General features: G+C 36.8%; 1 protein-coding gene across 3 annotated transcripts; it reads right to left on the reverse strand.

Annotated features, from left to right (window-relative positions):
- Nucleotides 1–2,732: 2,732 nt before the first annotated feature.
- On the reverse strand, nucleotides 2,733–11,751 carry LOC103511907 (putative uncharacterized protein DDB_G0282133). Of its 3 annotated transcripts, XM_017445179.2 has the most exons (8): nucleotides 11,611–11,751; nucleotides 10,166–10,443; nucleotides 8,687–8,876; nucleotides 7,671–7,936; nucleotides 7,245–7,423; nucleotides 6,927–7,211; nucleotides 4,141–4,367; nucleotides 2,733–3,180 (listed from the first exon to the last, which is right to left on the reverse strand). In XM_017445179.2, exons 1-8 carry the CDS (start codon nucleotides 11,749–11,751, stop codon nucleotides 2,905–2,907), a joined length of 1,842 nt encoding a protein of 613 aa, XP_017300668.1. In that variant the 3' UTR covers nucleotides 2,733–2,904. The 3 variants fall into 3 exon arrangements, with proteins under 3 accessions (XP_017300668.1, XP_017300669.1, XP_017300667.1); XM_017445180.2 differs by having other exon boundaries at nucleotides 7,032–7,423; XM_017445178.2 differs by having other exon boundaries at nucleotides 6,927–7,423.
- Nucleotides 11,752–12,228: the final 477 nt, after the last annotated feature.

A 12,228-nucleotide genomic window follows, 5' to 3' on the forward strand; every position in this document is an offset into this window, starting at 1 on the left:
TAATCTGTCCCTTTTGGTTTTTTTTTTTTTTTTTTTTTTTTTTGGTTAGTTATTTATGTTAGGTAGGTACGTAATAGATCAGTTGCGCTAACTTGGGTGATGATTCACAGTCATAGAGCAGGAAAAATGAGGACCAACGAAATTTTTCTTTTTCTTCTATGACTTCTAGATCCCGAGATAAATCGATTTAAAAAATACCGGTAAATCGTGAACTTTGACGTCACGGCATACGCTCCCGTAGGCGAAGACGTCACATCAAATGTCCCGAGCAAAGCTCTCTCGCAGGCAACGCATTAATATGTTTGTGCGCAGTTCTTTCTGCTCCTCCGCTAGAGCGCTTGCATAGTGGCGCTACCTAACAGACGAAAAAAAAAAACAACTGCGTAAAGTCTGACGTCACACATATTTGAACTCTTTCATTAGAACGGAAAATAAAAATTGAAATTTTCCACCTTTTACAGTTATTTTTTCGGAGTTTTGACCTCGGATTTGGATTTTTCCCAACTTTTTACATAAGAATTGACCATTTATTTATAATTTTTAGTTATTTTTTCGAAGTTTTGACCTCAGATTTGGATTTTTCCCAACTTTTTACTAAGGAATCGACTAAGTATTTATTTATAATTTTTACCCATTTGCAACGGCTCCATTTTTAGTCCGTCCTTCCTTTATTATTACAATAGTAATAAAAAGGTATAGTGGACGGACTATTGTATTCGCTTCGGTGTCTGTCTGTCTGTCTCCATAGAAGGACTTATCCAAACCTGGTCGACCTATAAATCAAATTAAAGGTCTTTTTACCAGGATCACGAAAATGGTGGTGCAAATTTTGTCCAGAGAACCATAAAGCCAATTTTTTTCACATTTTCTCACACAAATGAGCTCTGATCTTGAAATTTGTCGCGACAACCTATGAACTCAAAGCGAGAAAGTTTTAGATCATAATGTTCGTTCTCGGAACGGCTGGCTTTCTCCTATCCTGTCTTCCTTCTCTCTTCGATTTGGGGACGATAAGACCTTGGCTGCCTTAGTCGTGACAGTTCCCTCTATCAAGCTGTGGTTATGTACTGGGTTGAGATAGGCCATTCCCGTCCTTTCTTGGCGTGTGGAAAATGATGTGGTAACACAGCCTTCATGAGCGTGTAAAGTTGGCGGGAAATTCGAAATTTTGATTTTTTTCCGCAACTTGTACAATCTGAATTCATTTTTTACTTTTTATCTCGAGTTTGCACGTTTATATTATACTTTTCATTTATATTAGATATTACAAACAAGCAAATTACAAAGCAAACAAAAATAAATATAAAATAAATTTTAAACATGGCCGCCGGGACAGAGGGTTAGAAAAAATACCCAACACTCCCACGCTATCCTTGCTTAAGTTACCACTCCAATGCAAAATTGTAGAAACAATATCCTATCTCACCTCGTCCGAGCTCATCTCAACCCGGTACAAAACCACAGCCACAAACCTCTTTTTTTTTAAGAGGTTTGACAGAGGGAACCGTAACTGCTATGGTCTTATCGTCCTGAAATCGAAGAGAGAAGGAAGACAGGATAGGAGAAAGCCAGCCGTTCCGAGAACGAACATTATCCCATCAGGATAAACCCGCCCCGGGCGGGAATCGAACCCGCGGCCTAGCGCTTACAAGGCAGACGCACTACCAACTAAGCTAACTAGGCTGGCAAAGAGAGAAGGAAGACAGGATAGGAGAAAGCCAGCCGTTCCGAGAACAAACATTATCCCATCAGGATAAAATCCGCCCCGGGCGGGAAGACAGGATAGGTGAACCCGCGGCCTAGCGCTTACAAGGCAGACGCACTACCAACTAAGCTAACTAGGCTGGCTACACAAACCTCTTATCTCGCTCTCAAGTCAGATTTGGGTCAATTTTGGCCAATCAGATGTTTGGAATTTATGTTTCAAGTGCGACTTGAGAGCTAGTATTTTGTGTCATAAATATGGGTGTAAAAGCAGACTTGTTTCTGGTGAGGGACGTGGAGCACAATACTGAACGAACTAGAGTTACTAGTTACTACGGAGTGTAGAGTCAAGTTACCAATCAGTTAGTAACTAGTTACTAACGGGTTGAGTTTCTTCTCAGTAGCCTCGTGTGTACATACTGTACATGTACTAAAGGCCCGTTCCCACTTCTCGTGACTTTCATCCGATGTTTTTCCGAATATCCTTGCAGGTAGTGTGTAATTTAAATGGGAGTGTTCCCACTACACACGACACGATTTTTTTTTTTTTTTTTTTTTTTTCAAAAAACTCGAACATCGCACCCAAATCTGACTTGAGAGCGAGATAAGAGGTTTGTGTAGCCAGCCTAGTTAGCTTAGTTGGTAGTACAGAGGGAACTGTAACTGCTATGGTCTTATCGTCCTGAAATCGAAGAGAGAAGGAAGACAGGATAGGAGAAAGCCAGCCGTTCCGAGAACGAACATTATCCCATCAGGATAAAATCCGCCCCGGGCGGGAATTGAACCCGCGGCCTAGCGCTTACAAGGCAGACGCGCTACCAACCAAGCTACTAACTAGGCTGGCTGAGAGCGAGAATTATGTTCTAGAGTGGCAGGACCCGAATCACTAGTTCGCTCGATACATGCAGCAGCATATGCTGAAGATAAAAGTACAGATACGAGATTGGCAGTGAAAAAGGAAGACTTTGAGCGGCGCTTGTGATTCTACGAGCTAAAGTGAGTGTGAATACTAACTAGGCTGGCTGAGAGCGAGAATTTTGTTCTAGAGTGGCAGGACCCGAATCACTAGTTCGCTCGATACATGCAGCAGCATATGCTGCAGATAAAAGTACAGATACGAGATTGGCAGTGAAAAAGGAAGACTTTGAGCGGCGCTTGTGATTCTACGAGCTAAAGTGAGTGTGAATATTAACACAGTGATCACTCCTTAATATCTAGCTTAACATTGAAGTAGAATTTCTTGCTGAAGCCTTCCGTTTTCTTCACGTACATCTGAGTCCCATACTTGCGATCCTTCATTTTTCTCATCCGTCTATCCACCTCTTCCATCATGGTCTCCAGATCTGTGTCCTTGGCGTTCTCAGCGAACACTTCACACAGATTAGCCACAAACCATGAGCCATGTGTTGGGTGGCGCTTGGAATTATACCCATACACTGTACTGAATGCCATGAATATATCTCCAGTTAGAAATTTCTACAACAATAGACATGAAACATGCATTTGTTCATTCCACTGGCCTCAAAATCTATTCATAATGAAAGAGAGAGAAATAACTAAACTTGCACCCATAACCTACAAAACGCGAAATAAAGGTGCTTTGAAAGTTGATACACAGAGTTATAGCTGAGAAAAACAGATGTAAATACCGTAGTGTTATTTTACATGGAAAGGGAAACGGAGTTTTATACTTACTATCAAGGTCTGTAATACTGTAATAATAATAATTTTCTTTTTCTTCGCTTTTTCCCATGTTCAGACGGTGTCGGCATTTTTCGTCAGCCTCTCAATCAGCCCTGAGGGTGATTGCTCTGGGCTGACATTTGGTTTTATCTATAAAATTTTTAAGAGTGGATGCCCTTTGCACTCATGACTCAACCTTTGCTATTTCTTTAGCAAGGGAAATTTCAGGTTGGCATCCTCCCTGTTTAAAGTCTCCCAGCCAAACATCATCATAATAATAATATTTATTCGTGAGGAAAGACCTTGTAAACTTTACCTTATTCTTGATTTTGTTTGAACTTATGGTAGGGTGCTTTGAAAGTTGATACACAGAGTTATAGCTGAGAAAAACAGATGTAAATACCATAGTGTTATTTTACATGGAAAGGGAAACGGAGTTTTATACTTACTATCAAGGTTCTACTGTCTGTAATAATAATAATTTTCTTTTTCTTCGCTTTTTCCCATGTTCAGACGGTGTCGGCATTTTTCGTCAGCCTCTCAATCAGCCCTGAGGGTGATTGCTCTGGGCTGACATTTGGTTTTATCTATAAAATTTTTAAGAGTGGATGCCCTTTGCACTCATGACTCAACCTTTGCTATTTCTTTAGCAAGGGAAATTTCAGGTTGGCATCCTCCCTGTTTAAAGTCTCCCAGCCAAACATCATCATAATAATAATATTTATTCGTGAGGAAAGACCTTGTAAACTTTACCTTATTCTTGATTTTGTTTGAACTTATGGTAGGTGCTATTGGTGGTTTCATAATCTGAGGAGGAAGTTCAGAGTCCATGGCGTATTGTCCTTCTATAGAATCTGCACTGTCGGCGCCAGAGCGAGTATTCAATCTATATTTGCTACATGATGGCACCACACAGTTAAATCTCTTGGAAAACCACGTCGCACACCGGACCAGTCGATTGTTCTTCTTATCTTTCTTACCTGCAAATGACACAACATGAATGACATGTGCTATACCACACAAATTTTTGTGTTATTTGTAAATGTATGTTAATAATGTAAATGAAATGAATTAATGTTTATTGTTTTCTATAAAACTGTCCATAGGCATGTCCATGTTTGTAGGAAATCTTCTTATTCTTCCTAGCCTTTTCCTATTTAAATAGGGTCGGCGTTTCTTGTCAGTCTCTTCCAGGCAGCCTTGTTGTGTACCTACCTCATGTTCTGATTAATTTTTCTCACCTAGATCTTGATTCACACAATCTTTCCACCTTTTCTTCGGCCTACCCCCGCCCTTTTCTCTCCACTCTTTTCCCTCTGTAGCTCTCATCTCTTCTTTCAACATGTCCATACCATTGCAGTCTCCTTTCCTGGATCTTTCTCGACACTTCTGTTACCTTTATCCTATTCCTTATGACTTCATTCCTGATCCTGTCCAACCTCGTTACTCCACCTCAACATTCTCATTCCTGCTACTTCCAATCTCTTCTCATGTACCTTCTTCATCGCCCACGTTTCCGCCCCATACATCATTGCCGGTCTCACCACTGATTTGTACACTTTTCCTTTTATCCTCAAGTTCATCTTCCTATCACACAATACTCCGGTCACTCGCTTCCAGTTCATCCATGCTACAGCCACTCGATGCGCCATCTCACAATCCAGGTCTCCTTCCTTGTTCACTATTGATCCCAAGTACTTGAACTTATCTAGCACATTCAGCTGTTCTCCATCTATGTGTTCTCTCTGTCCTACCTCCATTGTACTGTTTTCGTCCTGTTAATTCTCAGTCCTCTTTGCTCCAAAGCATTCTTCCATTTCTCTAACTCTCTTTTCATTTCCTCTGCACTTTTTTCACACAACACTATATCATCCGCGGACATCATACACCAAGGGGCCTTTTTCCTGACATCTTCGGTTGCACATCCATACGGACATTACGGACTCAAGGCTGAGCCTATTTCCTGACATCTTCCGTTCGCACATCCGTACTTGTTTGACTTAATAATGGATGTGCAACCGAAGATGTCAGGAAAAAGGGCCTTTTTAGTCCGTCCTTCCTTTATTATTACTAATAATAAAAGGTATAGTGGACGGACTATTGTATTCGCTTCGGTGTCTTCTGTCGGTCTGTCTGTCAGTCAGTCAGTCAGTCAGTCAGTCAGTCAGTCAGTCTGTCTGTCTGTCTGTCTGTCCCCATAGAAGGACTTATCCAAACCTGGTCGACCTATATATCAAATTAAAGGTCTTTTTACCAGGATCACGAAAATGGTGGTGCAAATTTTGTCCAGAAAACCATAAAGCCAAAAAACCAAAAAAAACTGGTTTTTGGGGGATTTTTTTCACATTTTCTCACACAAATGAGCTCTGATCTCGAAATTTGTCGCGAAGACCTATGAACTCAAAGCGAGAAAGTTTTAGACAACACTTCAGTCGATCATTTAAGACCAGTTTTAGCGTCATCTATGTTAAGCTACGCCGAGCAAGGCCAAAAAATGGATGGGTGGCTTAAACCTTATATTGGGAATAAAGGGAGAACGGGCTCTAGTCTTGAAAAGGAGGCTCTTAGTAATGATGTGATATCCACAAAAAAATATGAAGAGGTGTTTATGTTCTCGACAAACAATAACATTATAAGGTAGTGCTAGTACAGTCGAACCTGTCTAATTGGAAATCCAAAAGAACGGCATTTTTTATTATTATTATTATTTTTAATCCAGGTTTCCCAATTATTTTAAAACTGTTTTCCATCAATATTACAAATGAATAGGCAACTATTTTTTTCTCCAATCTCCATTTATCCAGGTTTCCCATTTCTAAAACATACCATTGTACCATTACCCTTTTTTTTACCATTACCTTTTTAAAGATCGTTCCTTTTTTTATAGGGCAAAAATGGACTTTAAAAAAAAGAGGTTCCGGCTAGGGTCCAGAATTTTTTTCTAATTTTTACCAATAGTAAATTAATGTTTTGTGTTTTTTTTTTCTAAAGCACCTGGTTCAAAAATGGTGTAAAAATATTGAGGAGAAAAAAAAAAAAAAAAAAAAAAAAAAAACACCAAAATTTATTGGTGAATCTATGCCGTCGAGGCAGTGTAATCGTCCACAGTCGACATCAATCGATGGCCGGTCGCTTATGTGTGGACACACCTTTAGAGGGTGAGAGGGGATCAAAGGAAAGTTACCTAGAAAGAAGGAAAGATAATAATAATAATAATGATAATAATAGTGCTTATTTATACTACTCGCATAGGACTGAAAAGTCTCTTTACTCCAGCAGTAGGCTACTACTATTACTGTGGTCAAACTCTCAAATTATATGAGGATAAAATTCCATACCTCGGCTGGGATTGAACCCACGCCCTCCTGTTTACCTGGTCAAATTCTCAAATTATATTGAGGATAAAATTCCATACCTCGGCTGGGATTGAACCCACGCCCTCCTGTTTACCAGCGAGCGCCTTGACCACTACACCACCGAGGCAGATAGTACTTTTCAGGAATTTTTGTTGTTAGATTGAAAGCTTTACAAATTCTTACCCAACTTCCTAACATTAGCGAGGTAACACTCAAGTTTAGATGACACATCTGTGACTCTCACATTATTGTGTAGGGAAATCCTGTTAAACTTGTTGCTATTATTACCAAGTGCGTGATTATCCGAAGGTGCATCATTATTGTTGCTATGGTTACCAGGAAGTGCGTCATTATTGTTGCTATGGTTACCAAGAAGTGCGTCATTATTGTTGCTATGGTTACCAAGAAGTGCGTCATTATTGTTGCTATGGTTACCAGGAAGTGCGTCATTATTGTTGCTATGGTTACCAGGAAGTGCGTCATTATTGTTGCTATGGTTACCAGGAAGTGCGTCTTTATGGTTAACATTATACCCCAGTGCGTGATTCTGATTGTTAGAGTTTCCGTTCTGATAGTGGGTAAACACGGGAAGGGCATCAATTTCTGTGGAAGTGTCGGCTATGCTACCATCAATGTAAAGTGAGTGGTCCCGATCAGGGCCCAAATCAGCCTTCTTACCCCTGTGGAGTAAAAAATAAATGCAAATGTGTCATTTACGTGCTTGTCATTACTTTGTAAACAAGTTTGTTTTTTCTTTCTTTCTTAAAAATAACAATAAAATCCAACTGTGAAGAGTGTAATTTACTGGAGTTGTTCTTTTCAAAATGAATCTTTGTCAGAATGTATCCGTACAAATACTAGGTGTGATGGCGCTACCGTCCTATTTGTATTAACTCAAGGTGAAGTAGAGGAATGTATCACACTTACCTACACGTATTGAAGAAGAATAGCTTGGGTGTATTGGGTCGAATGGTAGAGCTAGAATTAATCTGTTCTACAATGTCATTACTATTGATGTGTTTATTGTCCTCCAGTTCTATGTCAACACTTTCTCGCCCAGGGGATTTTAGAGGAGGATCTTGGGGTTTGCGTTCACCTGGATCTCGGCCATGACTCATGATGAAGACAAACACACAATCTACATTACACAACTCCTCCATGTGACTGAACTTGTCCAATACTTCCTCTATTCCCTGAAACCGTAAAAATTAACTCGGTGCCTTATTGATATCTTCAAATTGTGTGATTCATACGGTTCCAAGGGCAAATTTAGATTTTAGTGTCAAAAGAAATGTGATGAGTTCTAATTCGAGAATATATTTATTTTAATCTCAAAGTGTGGTCGTGACCATTAGTGAGGTAGGAACCCACAACCCACTTTTTCCATTCTTAGTCTAGCAGGATGCCCACGCTTCGCCACAGAATTGAACATACCTAACTCGAGAGTGATTTAGATTTCTGCAAAATCCTCTGTTATGGCACATCTGAAACTAGGTATATTTCTACCAAACTTCAGCTTTCCAGGGTGTTGAAGTTTTCTAGATTCCCTTTCAGTCTAAACGGTTAATAAAACAACACAAAAATTAAATTCAAACGTCTATCATATCCGAAGAAAAAAAAAGGGGGGGGGAAGCCTAATAGAAAAAAAACGAAAATAATACCAGATCTCCCACGAAAAGAAGCGGTAGCTTCTTACTGGACATGATTGTCTTGCCCAACATCTCCACAGAACAGGATATAAGGACTCCCTTATACATATGTCATCTGTGTCCCCAACAAAGAGAAATGAATGCTGACCATTTCTTAGTGTGGTCAGATCTTCTAAATATACAAGATATTACTGGAAAATATTGGGATACAAGAAGAAAAATGACTGGATAGTCAATTTCCAGCATTTTAAACAAACGAACCATATTTAATAGTAAAAAGATATTATAACTTACCTGTAGCGTCAGATTGTGGCGCTCGACAATGTGGAATCCAAACTGGGTGAACAAATCTCGCAAATGTTTGACATCTACCTCTGAGCCAAGTCTTGTCTCAGAGTGATTGTATTCAAATTCATTATTGATGAGAAGTAAATAGCCAGGGGGTGAAGAATTAAGTAGATAACATAGTTCAGGATCACGTCTCCTGAAAATAAAGTGCAATACTTGGAGCTGGTAACTGGTATTTCATAAGAAAGGAGAGAAGAGTGACTGAAAGAGGAGCACACAAAACCATTACACTAGTATTGCTTGCAAGAGATAAATAAGATTTAGGGTGGGTTGGGGTAATTATGATCCACACAAATTTAGCCCAATTAGACTAATCCTGGAGAATCGGTTAAACAGACATTTCAAAGAACAATCTCTTATTCTTAACTTCAATTACTTGAAGATTCCGGAGCTTTTGGATATTTTTTTCATGTCTTTTTCAATCAAGTTCTCTTCTAGAAAGTTGAAAAAACTTTGTATCAAGATTTCTCCTGGGGTAATTATGAGCCACCCATATCTTTACATGTTGATTTTACATAAGCACTTGAGCGTTCAAGTACCTTTTCCCTATCAGTATAAAAATTACCTTATTATACATATGTAGTTCTAATTCTAATTATTATTATTTATTTCTAATTTATTATACAATGTTCAAGCATTAGATCCCAAAAGACCACTGATGTTAAGTAACTCCCACATGCAAATAATAATAATAATAATAATAATAATAATAATAATAATAATAATAATAATAATAATAATAATAATAATAATAATAATAATAATAATAATAATAATAATAATAATAATAATAATAATAATAATAATAATAATAATAATAATAATAATAATAATAATAATAATAATAATAATAATAATAATAATAATAATAATAATAATAATAATAATAATAATAATAATAATAATAATAATAATAATAATAATAATAATAATAATAATAATAATAATAATAATAATAATAATAATAATAATAATAATAATAATAATAATAATAATAATAATAATAATAATAATAATAATAATAATAATAATAATAATAATAATAATAATACTAATACTAATACTAATACTAATACTAATACTAATACTAATACTAATACTAATACTAATACTAATACTAATACTAATACTAATACTAATACTAATACTAATACTAATACTAATACTAATACTAATACTAATACTAATACTAATACTAATACTAATACTAATACTAATACTAATACTAATACTAATACTAATACTAATACTAATACTAATACTAATACTAATACTAATACTAATACTAATACTAATACTAATACTAATACTAATACTAATACTAATACTAATACTAATACTAATACTAATACTAATACTAATACTAATACTAATACTAATACTAATACTAATACTAATACTAATACTAATAATAATAAAATTAACCTTAGTTTTTGGAGACAGGTGTCAGTAGGGGTGCGCGAGATTGTCAAATTTTCTAGTTTAGGAGGCAGAGGAGTCTCGGAAGTGTGTTTACTGTTAAATCCTCCGTCCAGTCCATCCACATCATGGTTTAGTAATTTATTTTTCATAACAAGAAGACTGAGATGGTTGTGACCAGATGAGGAGAGAGATTGGATAAGTTTATTGTACGCCAGATGATGTGAACAGTTTGTGATGTGTGAATAGAAGCATTCATTCCTCTGCGAGTTGTCTGGTTTGGACTGAAAACATTGTTTATAAAATTTCGAGATATTTTTATTCTTCAAAAGGATAGGTAAGTATGGATTAAGCCAAGTCTATACAAGTTTTGTTGTAGAAAATAATAATAAATACGGTCGCGCTGCGCGCTCCCTATGAGCTGCATAGTTATCAAACTAAAAACATAAACGAAACTCAAATATTAGGCGAGCAAGGAAAAGTTTTCTCTCCCGTAGTCTCTGCACTCTGTGTATTTCTTATGGTGATTTTAGCGATCAAAAATTGATCATATCTCAGGATCGGTTTAGATTTCGCAAAATCCTTTCTTATTGCACACCTCGACCACAAAAGAAATATTCCTACCAAATTTCAGCTTTCTAGGTGTTGTGGTTCTGGAGATAGAGCGATCAGTGTGTGAAATGTGAATGGATCTTGTTCTTATAATATAAGATAAGATAGGAAGGAAAGTAATGTATTCGGGCAAAATTTTTGTTAGTCAGTTTTTAGTAGATAACTATGTCAGAAAGAGGTAAATAAGGCTCTTAGTAATTAATACTGTGTGATAATCACAAAAATTGTAAAGAAGCTCTCAGCTTCACCACAAATAAATCATGATTTAGATTTTTAATATCGCATAATCACACTCGTAATCATAGAAAAAATGTGATTACAATCATAATTATAATCATAATCACATCTTGGCGGTCTGTGACTACAAATCTTTTTTTTTTTTTAAGATGAGTGTTTCACCGCCATTTTTATTTCATAGCAATGAACCAACTGCTACATTAGACACATGTGGTCATGCCCATCCGGTAGTATGCCTCTCATCAGATGGGTGAGAAGAGACACAATACTTCTCATTTAGGTGCTGGGTCAACACGAGAACACCAGAAAGTAACCCGTTGAAATATTTGCAATCGAAAAACGAGTACAAATTTTTGTCGATGGTGGGAATCGAACCCGGGACCTTCTGCATGGCAAGCTAGTGCGTTACCACTATGATTATTTTCATGCTCATTGAATGGCTTTGCTTAAGCCAAGAGGTTTAGTGTTGATTACAGACCAGCACTACCAGCAGTCTCATTAATTGATTATAAACAGAGAGAAAAAAGTCAAACCCCAACAGCCTAACATACAATAGTAAACTAGCTAAAAATTTAATAAAAACGGATCATGCCCTTACATACCAAAATATCCTTTATAATTGAATCTGTGAATATCTCATCATCATGTCCATCACGGAATTTCTCCCACAGATCATCGAACCTCGTCTGATCTATTAAATCTTTCCAATGCTTCTCTATGTTATCTCGATGAAAAGCCTCCATCTGAAATTAAACAAGATGTATTGGTTTATGAGACCCCCAAAGATCAGATCAAGACAAAATCCAGAGGTACAAAATCGTACCACGTGACCGAAAAATGGCGCTCAAAGTCAAAGGTTTTTCATGTATATCTCGAAAGATTCAAATCGGATTAGAAAAATTTCAGACATATACTTAGAACTGATTTCATTTCTGACCTCAAAAAATATAGGGTTCCATTAACAAAAAAAAAAAGAAAAAAATAAATAAAATAAAATTGAGTTAAAATGACTTTGAAGGGGACACCTGGTAAAATTCCAGAGGCCACCATTAAATGTCCCCCAGAAAGTTAGGACAGTCAGCGAAAACACGAATTTTCTATCTTCATTAGTTTTCAAAATATTTGGATGTATCGTTTATTTTTGGACACCCTGTATACTTTTACCATGGTAATAGTGTCGGCTGTAGGTAACTTGCGTACTATTTCAAATTTCAATTCTA

The sequence above is a fragment of the Diaphorina citri genome, unplaced genomic scaffold (assembly GCF_000475195.1).
Source record: "Diaphorina citri unplaced genomic scaffold, Diaci psyllid genome assembly version 1.1 scaffold765, whole genome shotgun sequence".
Taxonomy (NCBI): Eukaryota; Metazoa; Arthropoda; class Insecta; order Hemiptera; family Psyllidae; genus Diaphorina; species Diaphorina citri.

Bases quoted from the DNA above. Each gene is read 5' to 3' on its own strand.
- LOC103511907 (XM_017445178.2), bottom strand. From the start codon at position 11,751: ATGGAGGCTTTTCATCGAGATAACATAGAGAAGCATTGGAAAGATTTA. The intron at 10,444-11,610 runs GTATGTAAGGGC...CAATGTTTTCAG, and splicing joins CAATTATAAAGGATATTTTG to TCCAAACCAGACAACTCGCA. The intron at 7,937-8,686 runs GTAAGTTATAAT...TTACGGTTTCAG, and splicing joins GCCACAATCTGACGCTACAG to GGAATAGAGGAAGTATTGGA.